The following is a 23,169-nucleotide window of genomic DNA, read 5'->3' as shown; positions in this document are numbered from 1 at the left end:
CGTGACTCCTAGGTTTAATTAAATACATACAATCATATATATGATATGGGAAATGAAATAAAACTGCTAGGGAACCAGTGGGAGGGAGGGGGAGAAGAAAAAATTTTAATGACTTACTTATTTTATGTATATAAATTCACCATTGCTCTCTTCAGACATACCAGAAGAGGGCATCAGATCCCATTACAGATGGTTGGGAGTCACCCAGTGGTTCTGGAAGAGCAGTCAGTGCTCTTAACCGCTGAGCCATCTCTTCCGCGCCAAGGAAGAAAATTTAAGAGTAGGGATATATGTTCAAAATACAACATATACTTGTATCAAAATATCCTAATGCAACACAGTGCCGCGCGCGCGCGCGCGCGTGTGCGTGTGTGTTTGTGCGTGTGTGTGTGTGTGTGTGTGTGTGTGTGTGTGTGTGTGTGTGTAGCCCTGGCTGTCCTGGAACTCACTCTATAGACCAGGCTGGCCTCGAACTCAGAAATCCACCTGCATCTGCCTCCCAAGTGCTGGGATTAAAGGCGTACGTCACCACTGCCCGGCTACAATAAATATTTTTAAAAGAAAAAAAAATTGTGGCTAAGCCGAGAAAATTCTTGTGTGAAACTAGACTCCAGGATGTACCAGCGAAATGACTTTGGAGATGCTGCTTAGCAACCCCCTCTGTCCTCCCATCTCGTCTGTGCAAACTAGTCAACGATAGAATCTTCTCTGTGGGGTTGAGGGTTAAATGTTTCCCAGAAGTGAGATGCAGGGCACAGATTTTACCAGTTTGAGGGCTCCTTTGCTTCACTGGGGTCAGCCCTCCCTCTTGTCAGTGAGAATAGCTGTAAACTGAAATACCGCTGGGAATTAGGAGAATTATGCAAAAACGATTGCGAGCATGTGGGCCACATAGTTCACACCCGTGTGACCACCATTACCATTATCTTTCTTGAATGCCTCTTTCTCAACTGCTTCACCCACTCAAACCTCCTTTCCTCAGAGAAGGACCGCTCCTCAGAGGTAAGGGCAGCACTTTCACGCGGTCTCTGCACCGTGTCACTCCTCTAAAGCAGCTTCCGAGAGCGGGCAGACTACACCCCAAGCCCAACTTCCCATCATCTCCCCTTGGTTGTGACGTCCCACACCACGTGAAGCCGCAACACACCCCCGGAAATGATCGTGCGGAGGCGTTCCCGTTCTACCCTCCACCCACTCCATCCTCGCTAGGTTCCTGCTTGCTCTGCTTAGACCACGAAGGAGGCGGAACTAATGGTACGACCTGACGTTTCCCAGCCGGACGGAAGAGCGGAGGGCACTGGGCGTCGCGCCGCGGGAGCCGGGGACCATCTAAGTGCTGCTTCCGCGACATGGCTTTCAATTTCGGGGCTCCTTCGGGCACTTCGGGCACCTCGACAGCCACCGCGGCACCGGCGGGTGAGTCATCCCTGGCCTACCTTCTTCCTCCAAGGAACCGAAGCCTTGGGCCCGCCCCTCGTTCCGATCCGTCTGGCTTGGGGGGTCCCGGGGTTGCCCTGGCACTCGGGACACCTTGGGTGCATTTGGAAAGGGTGGACGGCGGCGATGGCGGCGGGAAGGCCATGGGCTAATCAGGCTCGGCCTGGGGCTCTCACAGCACGCTCATCCCGCGTGGCTCGGCCGCCGCGTTGCTTCCCGCCATTGGGGTGTCCGCCCGGGAGAGGCCGGAGGCTACGCCCCTCTCTTTTCCCGGCACCTCGCGTCCCCTCGTCCGTCTCAGCCTCCCGACCCAGACGGGTAAAGCTGGAGCTGCTCGCTGCTCCCTCTGCCCCCTCCCTAGCCCAGGGGGATGCTTGGCCCCTGCCCCTGGTGTTCTTCCCTCCTTCTGTCTGTCCCCACCTTGGCTTTCTTCCCCTGATCCGGTGCAGGTCAGATTTATTCACGCTTTGAAACCTCTTGCTGATTCTTGTAATTCTTATCTTGCTTTCTTTTCCTTTTCTCTTCCCCTCCTCTCACCTTTTCAATTTTTTTCTCTGCCTCCACGTCTATCAGGATTTGGTGGGCTTGAGACTGCCAACTCCACCGCCAGTGGGTTTAATTTTGGGGGTTTCGGATTAACCGCTAACCCTGCAGTGAGCTTTAATATTGGGAATTTCGGTGTTTCTACCACCTCGGCGACTCCGTTCAATTTTGGTAACAGTCTGGCGAGTGCAGGTAGATACTGGGGTCATGTGTGTATCGGGGGCTGGAGTCCAAGAATGTTCCGATGTTCCTAGAGTTTGGGGAAAGAAATGACGCTTGTCTAATAAGGAAAGGGGTGTATTTCCTAAAATCGAATCAGATATATTTCAAGTTTTGACTGCATTAAAAGATGTGGGTTTTGGAAAGCCTTAAAGAGTTCGAATGCTCCTTTGTTGGATTTAATCATACAGAGCACAGCTTCAAAATACTAAGTTGGGAATGGAATGTCTTTTAAATCATTAGCTTTACCATAAGCTCAGCGTTTCCCTGGGATTCTTGGACTCCTGCAGTCATTTTTCATTTTTTATACATATTTCATTGGGATTTCATCTTACTGTCTTTGTGTTTCCAAGAGAAACAAGTCTTATACGAACAGCAGTGTGACCTGTCTTGGTTTTCAATCTGTGTGTTTTCCTAACATCAGCTCAATATATTAGGATGTATTTCTACAAGATAAATAATTATAGAAAGATTTGCTGATTCTTTGCTGGATTTTTGGGAAATTTTCCATGAGTAGTTTAATTTACCAAATGACATTGAGTTCTAAAAAGTAGGCTCGGCATCTTTTACATTCAAAAAGAGGATGATGAATTTTTTTTTTTTAATCTGTGGCTTGTTTGAAGATCACTAAAATTTTTCAGAACACAAATATAATGGATGTGTACATCCCAATTTGAGTTAGGCTCATGTGAGCTCAACATATGACCCTTAGAACAATCTTGATCCTCAGCTGCTCGTATATGAATTGATTGGCCATAGTTTGTGTTCCATTAAGCCGCTCCTGCTCGTGCCAATTATATGCACTTGGTAAGCATTACTTCTAGACTTAGTTTGAAAGTCGGGGATTTTGTCTATTCACTGGGTTTTGCTTTGATTATGTCACCTTATCCTCTCAGTTGAAAATAATGTGAAAAATACTTCGGAATTCCAAAGATAATTTATAGATAAAGCGACTCATTGAGAGAGGTAGTCCATATCACTACCCTTGGTGTGTTTACATTTCCTAGTTTGCTTAAAATTGGCACTGGGCAAAAGAAACCTTATTTTGAAATTTATGTTTCAGAATAAAGCAAACCATATAGTTTAACAGCAACAAATAAACCTGTTTGTATTTGCTTGATTTCATGTCCATTTGGAGTTGTCGCTCTTATTTTGAATTGTACAAATATAAGTGTGTTTTGACTGTTTTCAAATGTTAATTAACTTAGCCCTCAGAAAAGAGCTTTAAAAATTATATTTTTGTATCCATATAGAGTGCTATTACTAATGGGCTGTTTTTGATCATTTGAAACATGACAAGATACTGACTAGCATTTTTATTGTGTAGCCAATTCGAATAACAATTCTTTGAAAGTAGGAAGTTGAAGGGCTCTAAAGACAGTATTTATTTTAGAGGTTTAGTCAAAATGTTTAGCTGGCAGTATTTTAGTAGAATCTATAAGTTACATGTGTTCAATTGCCTACTTAATAATTTTTAAAATCTGAATTGTATTGCTTAAGAGTACAGGGTAGTGGTAGATCACTTGCCTGCCTTGTGTGTGCAAAGTCCTGGATTTAATACCAACACCACAAAACTGATTGAAACTAATTCAGTTTTTTTTTCTTTGGAATGGCATCTCACTGTGTAGTTCAGGGTCATTTAAAAGCTGTAATCCTCCTGCCTTAGCATCTCTTTCTATGGGATTACAGGCATATACCACCACACCCATCTTAATTGCAATCTTGAGGCTCTCTTATTACAAGAAATATATGAGGTTCAAGTTAGAATCTCTGAAAACTTGTAACAGCATTTAGAGTTCAAATGTTTGTTTTGAAAGTCTTTGGCAGCAATTTTTTTTTTTTTGTTTTTTTTCAAGACAGGGTTTCTCTTTTTAGCCCTGGCTGTCCTGGAACTTACTCTGTAGACCAGGTTGGCCTCGAACTCAGAAATTTCTCCTACCTCTGCCTCCCAAGTGCTGGGATTGCAGCATATTTACTAAATAACTGCTGCCAGTACTTTATTTTAAATTAGGTTGGCATTTTATTCTATTCTTACATTGTTAAGATATACTAAAATTGATTTTTTTTCTAGATTTAGTTAAAAGTAGAACCTGTTGGCCACAAAGTAATGCAGGCCCATGGTAGCTGAGGCTGCCGTCTTTGCCATTTCTCCACTTATTTTTTTCCTTCCTTTAAGAAAGACATTCTTATTTTATAGAGATAAACATATTGGTATGTCTCCTTTGAATGGTTGTTTCACACAGACTAAGGACAAATGTAAACTAATGGAGATGTAATTTAGCTCATGAAAATTATGGTTGAGAATCAGCAAAGCCATCTACTGCCATCATAAGCTTGGCACTACACTTTAAACAGTTGAGTTCATTGTAAAACAACGAAGTTGAACTAGGAGATTTTGAAAAGACTATGAGTAGGTTATAGACGTAGTTCAGGGTAAAGAACTTCGTTCACTCCCTACCTCTACACCACCCCCACAAGTTTTATGCAAAGGATCTAGATTTCCTATTTTTGCTGGGGAAGGGGAGATGGGAGTGGTGATGCTCTCAACACTTCTGCAATAGTAGCCTTGTGGAACCTCAAGACTGCTCTCTGTTAAGGAATTCGCTTTAAACGGCTCAACTGTCAGTAAACAGTCTCATTAATTTTATTAGTCTAAATTGTATGGACACTTGAATTTGAAATAGCTAGTCTAAAAATGGATATATATCACTTTAGACTTATGACAGTCTTTTTTTTCAATATTCCATTTATTTAAAGGCATATGTGTTGCATTATATTATTTCTATCTAAAAAACTTGGTCATTTATTTCTTGCAATGTGTTGGCCTTCTAATTAGTATTGTAGGATTTCTTTTTTTTTTTTACTAATGTTGAAAAAAAAAAGAAAGAAAAATTAGCTCAATGTGTCCTTTATATTTAGCAACTACCTACAAAACAGTTTGAAGATGCAGTTCCCTCTGTGTGCACAAAAGGACCCTTATGTTTTATCCGTTTTTAATTAGGTGGGTTTGGAGGATTTGGAACAACAACTACAACTGCAGGCTCTGCATTCAGCTTTTCTGCCCCAACAAACACAGGCAGTACAGGTAAGAGATTGTCTTAATTCATTTAGAGACATAAATGCGGTAGAGGTTAATGTTTTCAGCTTACTCAGTTCTGACGTTTTCATTGAAAGGCCTTCTCGGTGGCACTCAGAACAAAGGTTTCGGCTTTGGTACTGGTTTTGGCACAACGACGGGAACTGGAACTGGTTTAGGCACTGGTTTGGGAGCCGGACTTGGATTTGGAGGATTTAATACCCAGCAGCCCCAGCAGCAGCAGCCTTGTAAGTGGGGTTTGGTCTTCAGCTGTAAAACTGTGGGAGTAACAGCCATGTTGCTTCACATACAGATTGTCTTAGTTTCAAGGACTGTAAGTGTATTCCAAAGAGTTCCAAAGCGAAGTCTCATATTTATGGGTGCTAGGAATTAGGAAAAAGACTGACTAGCATGGTTAGGACTGTAAGGGCCCTGCATTTGAAGTCAGTCCATGAAAACTTCAGTGATTTAGTGTAAGGGTATAGTTTATTAGATTATGTACTTGGACACACCCTTGTGTCGAGGCAGATCCCAAGCAGACTCCACATCTCTCCTCACAGCACTGCTCCATGGGACGAGCTGCTGTCCTGGCTTTCACAGTCTCTTTCCTTTCTTTGTAGTTCTACCATTCACGAGTGTGAACAGAACTCCATCATTTTGCCATTCTTAGATCTCTGCAGGCTCCTTTTATATGATCAATTCATAGACGAAATCAGATCTTTGTCTTTCAGGTTTTCTGTTTGTACTTTACTGAAATCATTCTTGTCTAGTTACATAATCTTTGTCATATGTATCTCCTAATTGTTGGGGATAGTTCAGTGTTTGATTTGTAAGACTGTGTCATGAGATGTCCTTTCTCATGCGATGTATAATATCTAAATATGTGGTTTTGTAATGATGCTAGCAGCCATTGGTAATCGTTACTTAGATAAGTTAATTTATTACAGATTAAGAAGTACTGTTGTTTTGTTCATTTGAAGTAGATTCTTTTGTTCATTTGTTGAATTCATCTGTAAAGAACTTTACCATACCTGTGTGGTTTTGATTTTTTTTTTTTAAATGTTGGATAATGCAGCCAGCCCTATGGTCCCTCCCTACCCCCCAAATAAGGGCTTGTCTCTCCAACCCTTTGCTCCTAGGAGTGTATTATCAAAATCTTGCTTCATCAGACTCAGCCTTCTGGGTCCTCTGTTTTTTAAAGTTAAGCTGTCGGGCATTTTAAACTTTGTTTGGTGTGTATTTTGGCTCATTGTGAGTCAAACATTGGCTCTGGAAGAACAGCAGGCACTGTTAGCTCCTGAGAACTGTCTGTCTAGTTCATTCACTTTGTTTTGATTGGATTATTTGCTTGATTTTTGTCTTAATGTTGCAAGTTTTTAATATATATTTTTAAATGTGAATACTTTATTGGGTCAATTGCTACCAAGGATGCTCTCCTGTTCTGTAGGTTGTCTTCACTCTTGTAAGTATTTTTGCTATGAAGAAGCTTCTTAATGTCACAGAATCTCACTTGTCAAATTTTATGTGTGTATACACATGTGGAGGTCTTCCTTAATCATTCTCGACTTTATTTTTTGAGAGCAAGTCAGTGGAGCTGCAACATGGTGAACTGGTTAGACCAACTGCTCAGCTAGTTCCTGGGGCTCCCCAGTCTGCCCCCCAGTACCACAGACCCCAGCATGTGCTGCTGCACGTGCTTCTGTCCTCCGGCCTGTAGTGGCCATCTTATCACTGAGCCATCCTCCCCAGCCTGTTCACACCTTAACTGCAGACATGAAGACTCCTTTACATTTAGGATCCTGGTTGACAGTCACCAACTAACTTCTCAATTCTAGGGGTAGGCTGATGTTTGCTAACTGGTTGGTTATTTTCTGATTCTTCTAATCTATTCCAGTAGAATTTAGTGCGTACCTCTGCATCTTTGCTCTTCACCAAACACTCTTGACTTCTGTCTTAGGTGAGACCTGGTTATTCCCTGGACATAGGGTTAACTGTTTGCTCTTTTCGTTTTCCTTTTTAAGACAGGTTTTTACTCTGTAGCCTAGGTTGGCCTGGAATCACTATGTAGCCCAGGCTGGCCATAAACTCTGGCAATCATTCTACCTGTTTTCAAGTGCTAGCTAGCATTACAAATGTAGGGTACCACACATGATTGAACGTGCTATTTTGTTTTAGACCCTGCTTGTCTGAGATGCTGTGGACTGCACTATATCTGAAGCACCTGGTCTCTGTGTCTGCTGGCTCTGACCATATTTCACCAGTCTGACCTTTTTTTGTACCCATGCTACCAGTTTGGATTATTGTAGCATCTGTATTAGCCATGCGCTCATCCCTATACTCCAGAGGGGTCCATTGCACTTGAACATCCACAGCTATTGCTCATTTCACCTGCCTTTCAGCCATTTCCATTCTGGTCCTCTGACTTCCTCAGAGGCTTTTTGGACTTCCAATACTTGTTGCTTTCCTTCTGTCCTGTCCTGGCCACACACTCGCCCATGTGTAAGCTAATATAGAAACCCATTCTATAGGTTGCAGTACGGACAGCTGGGAGGATCCCCATATGTAAGCTAATGTAGAAACCCGTTCCATAAGTTATAGTATGGATAGCTGGGAGGATCCCCGTATGTAAGCTAATGTAGAAACCCATTCCATATGTTGCAGTACAGACAGCTGGGAGGAGCGTTATTTTGCTTATCATACATACCTTGGGTCTAAGTTTTCTGGGCTTGGTTTTTGTTTTTCCTGCTTAAGCTTTAGGTGGTCTCTTCAGTCAGCCTACACAGGCTCCTGCACAGTCCAACCAGCTCATCAACACTGCCAGCGCCCTTTCTGCTCCAACGCTATTGGGCGATGAGAGAGATGCCATCTTGGCGAAGTGGAACCAGTTGCAGGCCTTCTGGGGAACAGGAAAAGGATATTTCAATAATAACATTCCTCCAGTGGAGTTTACACAGGAAAATCCCTTTTGCCGATTTAAGGTATCAGTTGTGTCTTTGATCTTTATTTAAAGAGTGAATATAAGATACTAACTTTTAGATTAAATTGACGTTAAATAGTGGTTGCTTGGCTTTTTAGTATTTCTTGAGAGTGGTGTGATTATACTTTTTATTTTAAAATTACAAAAATTTATAAGATTAAAGTGGCTTTTGAAAATGTATTGTGTATGATTCTGAGGACTGAGGAAGAAACTGTTGGCATGGTGAGCTGGCTCTGTGTGCACACCTGAATCTCAGCTCTCAGGGGTGGACATAGGACAGGAGTCAGTCGTGTTCAGCTACAGAGCAAGTCAGAAGCCAGCCCAAGCTGCATTAGACCTTGTCTCAAGAAACCCAGGGCCCGAAAAGTGACTCAGTGGGTGAAGGTACATGCAACCAAGCCTGGTGGCCTCGGTTTGACACTTGGCAAACTGCCTGGTAGGAGGAGAGTGAGTCCAGAAGTCCTCTGACCTCCATGTGTATGCCATGACATGCCCCCTTAAGTAAATAGGAAAAGAAAATGAGAGGGGCCATGTTCTGCTTGTCACCCACTGTAAAGATCACTGGACTTAGGTTGTGTTCATTAACACTGGTGGGGGAGTGCATGTAAGACAGTAATGGCTTTTTTCTTTGTTCTGCCTCATTGTGTACAAACAACCATCTTATTGAAATGTCTCTTCAGGTAGCCTACTTTCCTTGACTGTTTAGTTTTTCTTCCTGTGCTTTTTTGAATACGGGTGGACTTTCTTTCCTCCCCTCTACCCCCCTACAAGAGGATCTCCCTGTGATAGCTCCAAGCTGACCTTGAATCCACTGGGTAGCCAAGGCTGGCCTCAAACTAACGATCATCCTCCTTCAGCCTCTTCTGAGTGTTGGGATTGTTGTAGGGCTATACCACCACAGTCAGCTAGGAGTGCACTTGCCATAGCAAATCAATATATTACAATCAAGTTTATATTTCACCCTGCTTTTTTATTTTTTATTTGGAGGGGGATGCTTGGGAATCAAACCCAGAACCTCATGTGTGCTAGTCACATGTTCTGCCACTGAACTTCACTCCAGCACTTCCAGACCCAAGAAGTACTGCAGATTTTAGAGTTTTCAGATTTTGGAATAGCTGTGTATATAATGGGATATCCTGAGAACAGGACTCATCTAAATAGGAAATTAATTTACATGTATATGCAGCTTAACAGTAATTTTATTGTTCATGTACATATGTGCTGTGACCCAAGGTCAAGTGTAGAATTTTTTTATCTGGAACATACTGACATCAGAAAGTTTCAGAATTTGGAGCACTTTGTAGTTTAGCTTTATGTGTTAGGGATATTTAATTTCTGTGTCATCTGAGTGCATTACTTGAAAATTTTATTATCATTGTTTAGCAATAAGATATACAGTAATAAATGTAGGTTGAAGTATCTATTTAAATGTTTTATCTTTTCTTAAAGGTTGCTATATAACATACATAGTAAAATGTATGAATGAATGAACTTAAATACTTCTTTAAAAATTGCATATATAGGGGGCTGGAGAAATGGCTCAGAGGTTAAGAGCACTGGCTGCTCTTCCAGAGGTCCTGAGTTCAATTCCCAGCAACCACATGGTGGCTCTCAATCGTCTGTAATGGGAGCTAATGCCCTCTCCTGGTTTGCAGGCAGAACACTATATACATCATAAATACATAAGAATGGCATATTTTTTAAAAAGTTGCATATACACAATAACAAAGGATAAAAAGCTCCTTTATATAAGCTACTTTTAGCAGTGTGTAATTCTTCATATTTATTATATCTAAGTACACTGTAGCTGTCCTCAGACACACCAGAAGAGGGCATCAGATCTCATTATAGGTGGTTGTGAGCCATCATGTGGTTGCTGGGATTTGAACTCAGGACCTTCGGAAGAACAGTCAGTGCTCTTAACCGCTGAGCCATCTCTCCAGCTTTTCTTCATATTTAATATTATGTAGTCTTACTCATTTAATATCACACTAATAACTTGTTTCAAGTTTTTTTGGGTTTTTTGTTTTTGTTTTTTTTGTTGTTGTTGTTTTTGTTTTTGTTTTTTGGTTTGTTTGGTTTTTTGTTTTGTTTTGGTTTGGTTTTTTGTTTTGTTTTTTCAAGACAGGGTTTCTCTGTGTTGCCCTGGCTGTCCTGGTACTCACTCTGTAGACCAGGCTGGCCTCGAACTCAGAAATCCACCTGCCTCTGCCTCCCAAGCGCTGGGATTAAAGTCATGTGCTACCACTGCCTGGCCTGTTTCAAGTTTTATTACATGAAATCATAATATAGACATTCTTTATATCATTAGTACCGACGTCATTGTACATTAAACATATTATTTGTACATTGTTTCTTTAAAATTTAGTTCAAGACTCATGAGTCAGAACTCTAGTGAAGTAAGTACACCCGGTCTATCACTTCTGTAATTGTATTTATGACAGAGCTGTTTCAGTGTATCAGAAACCCCCCAGAATACATGAATAGCAAAATCTTTCAAAGAAAATTCTTTAATAGGAGAGGAAATTTTAACTTCATTCTCTTTATGTTACTTTTGGGCAATGCAGTTTTTGTCTATAACATGGGATAGCCTCAGACACAGAATGGTGGGAGAATAATTCCCTTCATTGTTTGCCATTTAGATCATTTTAGCAGATGCTAAGCTATCTATTAAACATCTGGTATAATACCTATATATACTTTTGCTATTTTGTTGTTTACGTCACAGGCTGTAGGTTATAGTTGTATGCCCAATAATAAAGATGAAGATGGACTAGTAGTTTTAATTTTCAACAAAAAAGAAACAGATATTAGAAGCCAACAGCAGCAATTGGTGGAATCATTGCATAAAGTTTTGGGAGGAAACCAGACCCTTACTGTCAATGTGGAAGGCATTAAGACTCTGCCGGATGACCAGTAAGTATATAGCATGTGTGTTGTCCCATCTTGGGCTTTGTTGATGCTGAGACACAAATCTCAGCAGAATGGTTCTTTTAGGTGGTGATCATTGCGTATTTATAGAACTGGGTTTTTGGGTTTTTTGTTTTTGTTTTTTAAGATTTATTTATTTTATGTATATGAACACACTGTAGCTATCTTCAGACACACCAGAAGAGGGCATCAGATCCCATGACAGATGGTTGTAAGCCACCATGTGGCTGCTGAGAATTGAACTCAGACCTCTGAGCCATCTCTCCAGCCCTATAGAACTGTTTAAAGGGTTTTTTATTCCCCTTTATTTTGAATTTCTTAACTTAGGTGCTAATTTGTAGATGTTTGTTTGGGAGCAGCAGGCAGGTGACACAGAAAGGTGTTGCTGGAACCTTTTAAAAATCTGACTCCGAGTTTGTGGTTTAGTTTTTTTTTTTTTTTTAAAGATTTATTTATTTATTTATTTTTTATAAAGATTTATTTATTATTATCCATAAGTACACTGTAGCTATCCTCAGACACACCAGAAGAGGGCATCAGATCTCATTATGGGTGGTTGTGAGTCACCATGTGGTTGCTGGGATTTGAACTCAGGACCTTCGGAAGTGCAGTCAGTGTTCTTACCCGCTGAGCCATCTCGCCAGCCCTGGTTTAGTTTTTGTTACTGTTGGTTTTGGTGGGTTTAAGACGGTCTTGTTGGGCTAGAGAGATGGCTCAGTGGTTAAGAGCACTGACTGCTCTTCCGAAGGTCCTGAGTTCAAATCCCAGCAACCACATGGTAGCTCACAACCACCCATAATGAGATTGTACACCCTCTTCTGGTGTGTCTGAAGACAGCTACATATATATAATAGTACTTATATATAATAATAAATCAGTCTTTAACAACAACAACAAAAAAAGACAGTCTTGTTGTTTGGTGCTTGCTCTCTAGAAATGCACTCTGTAGCCCAGGCTAGCCTAATACTTGGAGTGTTCCTCCTCCCTTTTGTAACCAGGTCTGGCTTGATTGCTCTGCTCATTCATGGACCGTGTGATTGCTCCAGTTCCCGGGCCCTCTGCCATTTTATTCCTGGTTGCAGCATACTTACTTTTGTATGATTCCGGTTAAATGACTTATATCATTATTGTTGCTAGTAATACCCAGTGACTGACTCCGGTTACTTCCTGAGTCTTGGAAGTTACCTCACACCGTCATTCCTACCACAGCACAAAGTTCACTGGAGTGAAATCCTGACTGTGAGATTTGAGACTCTTATGTTTACTACTTTCTACCAGTGTATTTTAAGTGTAACGTTGCAGCAGGCAGCCTGTAAGTTATTGGCAAAGCCATGAGAGTAAATAGTTGTAGGGATGGAGGTTCAGTGAATATGGAGCTATACTGCTGAGCAAATCTTTTCAAAAAAATACATTCCTACTTACCTACCTCATTTTGGCTTTTGGCTGTTGTCATTTAAGTTGATTTACAAGTGTGCCTAACACTTGTAAGGCTTACTTTCAAGATTTTTTTTTAAAAAAAAAAAAGGCTTTTCTCTTATAAAATCCATTTCCAACTTCATCCAGCAGTACTTTAAAACAGTAAGCTGTGTTGGTGTTCATGGCTGTGGGTTATGTAGTCAGTATATGTAGTCAGTATGTTATACATCTGTTGTTTTCCTCCAGGACAGAAGTTGTCATTTATGTTGTTGAGCGTTCTCCAAATGGCACCTCGAGAAGAGTTCCAGCAACAACACTGTATGCCCACTTTGAGCAAGCCAACATTAAAACACAGCTGCAGCAGCTCGGGGTGACCCTTTCTATGACCAGGACAGAGCTGTCTCCTGCTCAGATCAAGCAGCTCTTACAGAACCCTCCTGCTGGTATGCACAAGCCAGGGCTAGTCGGTTATAGTCCATGAGCTTTTCACATGTCTGCTCATTTACATTGTGTTCTTGAATATTTATGTTGTAGTCAGGTGTAATTTTAAATTATATAGCTAGTATGTTTATTAGAAATTTTAGGGAGTGATAAAAATAGTAAACCATCTACCTATAGGTAAATCACTTGAAATGTTTTAGGTTTTTTAATCTTTGTTTTAACTGAGCATTTAAGTAAAACTTAAATGTGTTTGCACTTTTTAAAAAAAAAAATTTAAGTATCCTAAGTAGACTGATAATTCTAGGACATCTCCCTTCCTCCAGAAGCACTGGACTCTGCTGATCCGAGCCTGTGATTTTACATGTAAGCATATGCACACGTAATAGAAAAGGGGTTTACACTATACATTTGCTGCCACCTGCCTTTTAGTTACAGAATTTCTTAGTATTTTTCATGTTAGTATATTAAGATGAATTTTATTGTAAGCACTGTAGTATTCATGTGTATACTTTACTTGAATTCAATATTATTTCTGTGCATTCACCATTCCAAACTAAGCAGTAGTTAGGATCCATGGAAGTTCCTCTTAGGACACGTGGGCAGTGATTTTTTTAGAATAACATCTATGGTAGCTGGGTATGGGGATCTTACCTGTACTCTATGGTAGCTGGTATGGGGATCTTACCTGTACTCTATGGTAGCTGGTATGGAGATCTTACCTGTACTCTACGGTAGCTGGTATGGGGATCTTACCTGTACTCTACGGTAGCTGGTATGGGGTTCTTACCTGTACTCTCAGCCTTTGGGAGAAGGAATGCAGAAGATCAGGAGTTTGAGGTCACAGCCTGGACTGCATAGTAACTTGAGGGCCAGCCTAGGCAACATGGTGACACCATCACTCCTCCCACAGCACAAAGTTCACTAGAGTGAAATCCTGAATGTGAGACTTGAACGACTCGTGTTTATTACTTTCTACCAGTATATTTGTAAGTGTGAGGTATTGTTTCTTTCTCTCTCCCTCTTTTCGTCCCAGCATAGTAGTTAAAGAATTTAGTTTGAATTCTCCTGGTGATCAGGTTGAATATTTTTTCACTCTTGTTTGTGAATAGCCTTTTTCTGTCCTCGCTCCTTTCCTGTGTGACTTCTTGTGGGCTTTGTGTGTGCGGATTCCAGAGGTATTAAACTGTCTGTTGCAGATACTTCCTTTCAATCAGTATTTATAGGGTTTTGCAATGATTTTTTTAAAAAGTAATTCCTTATACAGCTTCTGAACTCTGTGTCTAATTTTAAGAAAGCACTTCCCATACAAATATAAACACAGAAAATTATATGTTCTAAAAGAATATTTTTGTTTGTGGTAGGTGTTGATCCTATTATCTGGGAACAGGCCAAGGTGGATAACCCGGATTCTGAAAAGTAAGTGTATCACCATTTTATTTTATGTACAAACTGATCCTTACCGGAAACAAATGTGGGCTGTTGGTCGTATTCTTGCATTCAAAGAGAGTTATTTTCTTTGCTTTTTAACACAGTTTTACCATGGTAAGGCAGCATGCTGAGGTGAGACTAGGGCTGGAGAGCGGAATTGTAGTCACCTGCTACATTTGCAAGGGGTTTTTTTGTTGTTGTTGTTGTTTTCGAGACAGGGTTTCTCTATGTAGCCCTGCCTGTCCTGGAAGTCACTCTGTAGACCAGGCTGGCCTCGAACTCAGAAATCCACCTGCCTTTGCCTCCCAAGTGCTGGGATTAAAGGTATGCACCACCACTGCCCCGCATAATGCAAGTTTTTGACTGAACTATATTTCCTCCTTCATCAAATAGGGAGGCTGAATAAAATAATGTGTTAGCTATTGATCTCAGTACTGTGGGTTTAGAAATTTATCATAAAACTGTATGACGTCTGTTATGAAATACATCTTGTTGGCTTTAGCACTGTGTTCTCAAAAGTGACCTTGCATTTCAGGTTAATTCCTGTACCAATGGTGGGTTTCAAAGAATTGCTTCGAAGACTGAAGGTTCAAGATCAGATGACTAAGCAGCATCAGACCAGACTAGATGTAAGAATTCATTTTGTTCTCTGTCTAGAGAGTGGAAAAGAAAAGAGAATCAGAGAGACTTTTATGGTGTGTAGGGAGCTAGTCCACCGCAGATCACAGCTCTGTGTGTCTGCCTTCTTTATGGCAGTGGCACCACTCCTACCCACATACAGACCTTTTTTTTTTTTTAATTTTATGTGTATAACTTTACGTACATAGATGTCTATATACCACATATTGTGCAGTACCTTTGGTAGCCATAAGAGTGTATCAGATACCCTGGAACTGGAATTAAATCTGGGTGTGAATGTGGAATTGAACCTTAGTCCTTTGGAAGAACAGCAGTGCTCTTAACATCTAAACTAACTCTCAAGCCCCATAAATTTGATTTGACATATTTTATGAGCTTAGATTTATAGCCTAGATTCACACAAGGTCACCTTTTTTTTTTTTTTTTTAATCCAACTACTTAGAAGAGCCAACCTTGATTAACTTCTAAAATCAAACAAGACCTAGTGCACTGTAGGTGTTCTGACTGGGCTTGCCTCCATGTTCTTCTACATGCAGTTCTGATTTCATCAGACAGAGGAGCAAGCTCGCTGTTAATGAAGTGATCAAACGATTGTCAGGCAGTTCTGTGAACGCACTTCTCCTTTTACACTGATCGGCATTGGTTTGTGTAGCCACTGTGCTTCCAGGAACGCCCGACAAATGTTTACACATAATTATTCCTTCTCAGCATTTCTTTGTCTAGAACTTGCAGTACGGTTTCTCTTATGGCATACTTTCTAGACACTTTATTATGTTAGGCTGCACGCACTGAATTCATGAGGATCACCTTTACAGTGAACTGTTAGCTTCAACTCACTATGCAGCCAAAATGTCCTTGAACTTCTGATTCCCCTGCCTCCACCTCCCAAGTACCAGGATTATACATCACTACACATGGTAAGACTTGAATCTTAATATTAAGTCATTTCATCCGTCAAAAACATTGAGGCTGTCTATGCCCTTTAAACTAGTTTTAAGATATTCCTTTTTAAAGATCTCATACATTCTGGTCGATTCCCAGATTTTGTTTTGTTTTTTGCTTTTGTTTTTGTTTTTTTGTTTGTTTTGTTTTTCGAGACAGGGTTTCTCTGTGTAGCCCTGGCTGTCCTGGAACTCACTCTGTAGACCAAGCTGGCCTCAAACTCAAAAACCCGCCTGCCTCTGCCTCCCAAGTGCAGGGATTAAAGGCGTGCACCACCACCGCCCAGCTTGGTTCCCAGATTTTAAATAAACATGGATGATGAACACAGCAACCTGATTTTGTCCTTGGTTTCTTCATGATGTCTTGGTGTTTCATTAAAGAGTAATGAAGGCATGCCTGGTGGTACAGGCCTGTACTCTCAGTTCTTGGGAGGCTTAGGCAGGAGAGTGGAAAGTTCAAGGCCAACCCGGCCAGTGTAGAGAGATCTTATCTCACACTAATAAGTAAAGGGGGCTGACGGACATAGCTCGGTGGTAGAGTGCTCAGATTGCATGTGCCAGGCCTTAGGGTCAGTTTGTGTCCCAGTCTCTTGCTCCGAAGGATGATCTACAGTGGGGGAAACACTGAAATACTCAGTATAATGTCTTTGTTCTGTCTTTTAACACTCCAGTGGCATAGAAATGAATTATGAAAGGGACAGTTATAGATTAAACCTGACTGCAATGCTTTGTAGATTGTAACCTGCTGGGAAGTGGTGCTGAGCATTATGACCTGATTTCAATCCCCAGAACCCACATTTTCATGCCACTGCTTGAAATTTTTGAATTTTTCATGCGGAAAAGCAGTATCAGCCGCTGATACTGCTGATGATACGGTAATCTCAGTGCTAGGGAAGCAGAGATAGGCAGACCTCTGAAGCTCACTGTTCAGTCACACCTGAGTTGTTCTTTCTCAAAAAATAAAAAAGTGGGCTTGTGAGCACTGACTGCTCTTCGGAAGGTCATGAGTTCAAATCCCAGCAACCACATGGTGGCTCACAACCACCCATAATGAGATCTGACACCCTCTTCTGGTGCGTCTGAAGATAGCTATAGTGTACTTACATATAATAAATAAATACATCTTTAAAAATAAATAAATAAATAAACAAACAAACAAGCCACACCCAAGATGTACCCTGGCTTCACACAAGCATGTGCATTGAGCTCAAAGAAAACTTATGTGCACACACAAGTTAAGCCTACCCTGTTAAGATTAAGATAGCATAGAGCAGGGCTGGAGAGCTGGCTCAATGGTTAAGAGCACTAGCTGCTCTTCCAGAGGTCCTGAGTTCAATTCCCAGCAACCACATGGTAGCTCACAACCATCTGTAATGAAGTCTGATTCCCTCTTCTGGTGTGTACTAATATACATAAAATAAATCTTTAAAAAAATTACTCATACTTTCTTTTTAAAAAAAAAAAAAAAGTAGCATAGTTCATCAGATTTTAGGCCAGACAGAAAACATCACTTAAGCAGAGACAAGAAAATGTATTCACTTTTGGGATTTTATCCTTCCCTTTTCTCCCCACTCTGGTTGCCCTCCAGGTATTCTATGCCAATGTATGTACTATACTGGTCTCCTGGCCCTGCCTGCTGCAGACTAGCTGCCCATGAAGCTAAGCCTACACCCACATTGCCCCTCAGACCTGAACTTTTTCCATTCAGACCTGGTTCTATTCCAAAATAGTACTCAAAGTCCTTTATTTCTGAAATGTTATTGTTTTTACTGTATGTTTCCTCATCACTAAATGTCTTAAAGCGCTAAAGAACTCTTAAAGTAATACTTTTTATTTTTTATTTTTTGTTATGTAAGAGAAGGAAACATACAGACTTATGGGGCTAAATAAGGCTCAGCAGTTAAGAGCACTCACTGCCACAGGAGGCAGCTCACTCCTGCTGCCTGTGACTCCACCTCTAGGGGAACCACTGTTCTCTCTGGACTCTAATGCACCTACATAGACACACATGTACAAAGAGAAAGAATTTTAAAAATAATAAAATGCAGAATTAGAGATAGTTATATTTTGAGAGATGGATTGCAAGGTTATCTTGGAATTGGCTTGTGCATGTGGGTGTGCCTGTTAAGTAGTATTGAATCCTATATTTCTTTCAACAGATCATATCTGAAGATATTAGTGAACTGCAGAAGAATCAAACTACAACTATGGCCAAAATAGCACAGTACAAGAGGAAACTGATGGATCTCTCCCACAGAGCCTTACAGGTGATAGTTGGATTCTCCCATGTTTTTAAGATGTTTGGTGTGAAATAGAGGCCGAATAAGGAATTTTTTTAAGTAGGAAAAAGACCCAAAAGTTGGGGGAAAGGTCATATAGTTGAGAGATGAGAGAAAAGTATTCTAGAATTCACTTCTTACTGACAGGCTACCAAGAAAAGGTAGAAAATCACCCATTCCTGGTTTTAGAAAATAGAGAACATTTTTGATTGCCAGGAAAGGGCATGTGACTGTATACTGGTGATTAAAACAGTTACCAGTTTTAGCAGATAGGAAGGAAATAACAAAACCTGGAATCCTGAATTGTCATGAAAACAGGTGCTGCACATCAGACGCAGAAGCCAAGTGATACCAAATGGAAATACAGATAAGCTTGAAACCTGAGAGAGAGGGCGAGAAGCCAGCGATAGGGTCAGAATAACAGTGGGAAGGAAGAACTGGAAAGCTGTTTCTGTGGAAGACTACCAAAATGATAATCGTCTCAGAGAGCCAAGTCAGTGAGAAGCGCCGACCTAAATAATACTCAGAGGCCTGGGTCATAAAAGATGGTATAATGCATTTGTCAGATTTGGAACCTAGGAAAGATAGGTGATTTTTCTAACAAATAAAAATTACCAAAATAATGTATGTCAAAGTGAAGAAGTTGGTAACTACCCCAAAAGCAGGAAGATCTGTGAAAGACCATAAGGAGAACTCCAAGAGCACCTCATTTCATGTTGAATTTTATCTAACTAATAGGAAGCTAATTCTTGTTACTTTATCTTTCTGAGGAAATATATTGATGGCTTCCTTTTTTCCTTCTTTGAACAATTTCATTGAGATGTAATTCACATACCATATATTTAACCCACTTAAAGGTTACGTCGTCCGTGAGTCTGGTCAGTTTAGGATGTTTTATCATTGTACAGAGTCCCCATGCCTCTCAGGAGCCGCTCGCCTGCTTAGCCCACATCTGTTGGCAGCCTTCTACCACTGCTTGGTGCACACGTGACTGGAAAGCTAGAACTTTACATTGAAAAGTGACTAAGGCTGGATGTTATAGCATGTCTCTGATGGGCAGGAGGGTCAGGGTTTAAATGTCATCCACAAATCAGGCTGGAGGCCACCTTGGGCTACTTGAGAACTTGTCTCAAAACAAATGATTTTTGTTTACCTTTTTTCGGTATTTTAGTTCAAAAAAGGTAAATTTATAAATAGCATTGATTTTTAGTTGTAACTATGTTTTATACAAAGATATAATTGGAATGTAGGCATAAAGCACTTGGGTTTTTTAAAAAAATGTTTAGGGTTTTTATTGTTTGTTGGAGGCAGGGTCTCAGCTATGCAGCATAGACTAGCCTGGAACTCTCCTTGTTCCTCTGGCTAGCCTCAGATTGGTGGTCCTCCTACCCTAGCCTCCCAAGTGCTTGGATTTCAAAGCACCCTGAATTAGTTTCAAGGCAGGTTGGTTTGTTTGTTTGTTTGTTTGTTTCTTTTTTTGGTTTTTTCGAGACAGGGTTTCTCTGTATAGCTCTGGCTGTCCTGGAACTCACTCTGTAGACCAGGCTGGCCTCGAACTCAAATCCACCTGCCTCTGCCTCCCAAGTGCGGGGATTAAAGGCGTGCGCCACCACTGCCCGGCTCAAGGCAGTTTTTAACAGCAAGTCCATAATGACTTTTTAAAGATGTTCTACTAGATAGTACTGTTATCTATCTTCTATAGGTCCTAATCAAACAGGAAATCCAAAGGAAGAGCGGCTATGCGATCCAGGCTGATGAAGAGCAGTTGCGGGTTCAGCTAGATACTATTCAAGGGGAACTGAATGCACCTACTCAGTTCAAAGTAAGCACTTCTATGTCTGCCCAGCCAGAGGTTGTTTAAGGTGGTCAGTACAGTTGTCCCATCACACAGGAGTTCTGTGTTGGGTTGTGTGCTTAAGCATTTGTTTGCATTAATTAAAACTCCCTAAAATAAATTCTCAGGCATGGTTCCTTTGGCTCGTATTAGTGCTTCAAATCAAAGACCCAGGAGTCTGAACACGTTTTGCAGGCTTCTCTTTAGGAGTAGCTGTGATTGTCTCTAGTTGTGAGTGTTAGCATTTGTTTCTGCCTCACTTTTAGGGTCGACTGAATGAACTGATGTCCCAGATCAGGATGCAGAATCACTTTGGAGCTGTGAAATCTGAAGAAAAGTATTACATAGATGCAGACCTATTACGAGAAATCAAGCAAGTAAGTGTCAGTCTACAATTCTGTATCCATCAGGATGGCGACTGTTCAACAGCAGAAATACTCATTCATGAGAATGTAGAGGAATTGTAACCTTCAGGCACCTTTAAATAACAAAAATATAAAAACCTTGCTTCCTCAAAAAATTAAAGGTAGAATTACCATGTCATCTGGCAATTTTACTTCTTATTTTTGAGGGACAAGGTCACTGTGTAGCCCTGGTTGGCCTAGAACATGCTATGAACACTAAGTTGGTCTTGAACTCACAGAGATCAGTTTGTCTCTGCCAGTTGAGTGCTGAGATTCAAGGTATGTGCCGTCTCGTCCACCTGGTTCTCCTGGCTATATACACCCCAAGTAGTCAAGGCAGGCATCCGCACAAACATCTATGCACCTGTGTACATAGACCCCAAGTGGAGCGTCCCTCCCTCCCTCACTAATGAGAAGGGGTTCTGACACGTGCAACAAGGGTTGAAATATGCAGTCACACAGGACAAGTGTTCTTTGATTCCCCTTCCTGTGACACAGGGACAGATGGGGAACAATGTGAAAGTACATAACGTCTCTGTACACTAAAAGTGGTTCATGAATTGTTAGCCAGTAAGGAGCCAAGCTTCCCCCAGAATGTCTAGATAATGGAAGTGCCAGAATGAGGCAGTGGCAGTAACGGTAATCTCAGGCTTCCTCCATTTATCGCGATCCAGAAGGATCTGTGTGTATATTAAATTGAGACGCTGGGACTAGGGATGTGGCTCAGTTGGTAGAAAGCTTGCCAAGTATTTATGGAGGTCTAGATTCAAGCCCCAGCACCACATTATCAGTGATAGTGTAATTGAGCATTCAGGAGGCAGGAGGACCAGGAGTTCAAGGCTCTGTCTAAAAATCCAGAGATCACGTTTGAACCATATTGTTGATCCATACTTGTTTGGTTTTACCTGGTTTCAGGGTGTGTCTTGTAGGGGTGGACAGAGCTGTGCATGTTTTAGTTACTAAGTCCTGTATTGTGCGTAGCTTGCAATTTAACAGAACCATACACTCATGTTTTATTTTCTTTAATTCATTCTAGCATTTGAAACAACAGCAGGAAGGCCTTAGCCACTTGATTAGCATCATAAAAGATGACCTAGAAGACATAAAACTGGTAGAACATGGATTGAGTGAGACCATCCATAGCAGAGGCGGTGTCTTTAGCTGACCCTTCACAGACTTGTTCCTGAGGTTTATAAAATGCTTCTTCTTGCTACATTGAGCCTTCTTTATGATGACCACATGGACAGGAAAAAGGATCCTTTTCCTCACTGGGATGTTTGAGGCTCCTCAGAAATTACTGTACATTAAATCTGAAATGGTCACCACAAAGCTCTTCAAAGAGAATCTTTGAAAAGTTTATATCTAAAAGCTGTATTTACTTTTAAAAAAGTATTGCCCAAAGCATTTGCACTGTGTTCATGTTATAACAGCGTTCAGTGTGGTCACGGGGCCTAAGCATGTACACTGTGTTCATGTTATAACAGCGGTGAGCGTGGCCACGGGGCCTGGTGGTTATTCTCCACTCTCCTTTCTGTAGCAGAGTGAGACAGCTGCTTCCTACATAACACACCACACTGAGATCCCATGCCTGTTGGAGACTACGCTTCAGAGTATAAATGTGTTTCAGCTTTTATATCTGTGAAATCAGCTGTGGGGAGTAAAGAAAATCCCAAAGTATTTAATGATTTGTGTGGTTTTCCTTTTGTTCTAGAAAGACTTGAAAATATATTTTTATATTATTTTACTTATTTAGAACTTACAGAAAATACCTAACCAGTTAGGATATAACAAAATCACCACTTTTGCAAGCAGTTTTTTTTTTCTAAAAATGAAATCCTCAAAATAAATTGTTAATTTGTAATTTTATGTAATTCTGTCGGGTGTTTTATTTAAGGACTTGTCCGTGCTGACATTTTTTGACTAGGGGTTAAGAACTGAAGGTCACCGTCTAGGGTGAAGACTTCCCTGTTTCTTAGCATCCCGAAAACAATGGCTGAGTCAGCAGCATCGTGTGATTCTTCCACAGTGCCAGTTTTAAATACAACTTCTGACTGCAAAATGTATGGGCTTTGGCTTGGTGGCACCTCTCCAAACGCCGTCATCCTGTTTGTGCTTACACTGAAGGGTGTTATGAAAGCACCCTGGATCTTGTTGTATTAAGATAGGGGTGGTGAGGGGAAGTGCTGTGTGTGTAGAATGCCCCTGAAGCAGAAGACGTTACGTTGTAAAGAACAGAGACTATACAACTGCTCTCCCTGTTGACTGCTGGGATTTTGTAGTTGCTGCTGCTGAGTTTTTGCCATGCAAACTTCACGTCACTCTCCCCTGGGTTTTTGCTTTTGTTCTTTGTTTTCAATCTTACTTCCCCACTTGTTGCAATTCCAGTGGCTTTTTTCTTTGCATGAGTTTGTTATCACTTTGGCTCAGAAGATAGGCCTGTTCTCATCTTTGGAGCCAAGTGCAGAAAGGTGTTTCTGCACACCTTCTGTAGACAGCTGAGCACTTCCTCAGGGCAGATGGCTGCTGAGGGAGCTCATCTCACCTTTCAGGTACCATGTTTGGATATGGCTAGTATAATGGAGGGGTGGGTGGGCCTCCTGAGTT

General features: G+C 41.1%; 1 protein-coding gene and 1 non-coding gene across 3 annotated transcripts; one reads left to right on the top strand and one right to left on the bottom strand.

Moving 5' to 3' along the window:
- Window positions 1–1,149: 1,149 nt before the first annotated feature.
- On the top strand, window positions 1,150–22,242 carry Nup54 (nucleoporin 54). 2 transcript variants are annotated; one of them, XM_031391019.1, is made up of 13 exons: window positions 1,150–1,416; window positions 2,011–2,172; window positions 5,201–5,284; window positions 5,374–5,523; window positions 8,027–8,253; window positions 10,981–11,168; window positions 12,846–13,042; window positions 14,402–14,456; window positions 15,004–15,097; window positions 18,208–18,315; window positions 20,030–20,149; window positions 20,428–20,538; window positions 21,602–22,242. In XM_031391019.1, the coding sequence occupies exons 1-13, from the start codon at window positions 1,350–1,352 to the stop codon at window positions 21,728–21,730; spliced, it is 1,692 nt and encodes a 563-aa protein (XP_031246879.1). In that variant the 5' UTR covers window positions 1,150–1,349; the 3' UTR covers window positions 21,731–22,242. The 2 variants fall into 2 exon arrangements, with proteins under 2 accessions (XP_031246879.1, XP_031246880.1); XM_031391020.1 differs by lacking the exon at window positions 2,011–2,172 and having other exon boundaries at window positions 1,153–1,416.
- On the bottom strand, window positions 6,333–6,468 carry LOC116071749. The gene has a single exon (XR_004111122.1).
- Window positions 22,243–23,169: the final 927 nt, after the last annotated feature.

Source organism: Mastomys coucha, unplaced genomic scaffold, assembly GCF_008632895.1.
Source record: "Mastomys coucha isolate ucsf_1 unplaced genomic scaffold, UCSF_Mcou_1 pScaffold22, whole genome shotgun sequence".
Lineage (NCBI taxonomy): Eukaryota > Metazoa > Chordata > Mammalia > Rodentia > Muridae > Mastomys > Mastomys coucha.
This window is presented reverse-complemented; position numbering and strand designations above follow the sequence as displayed.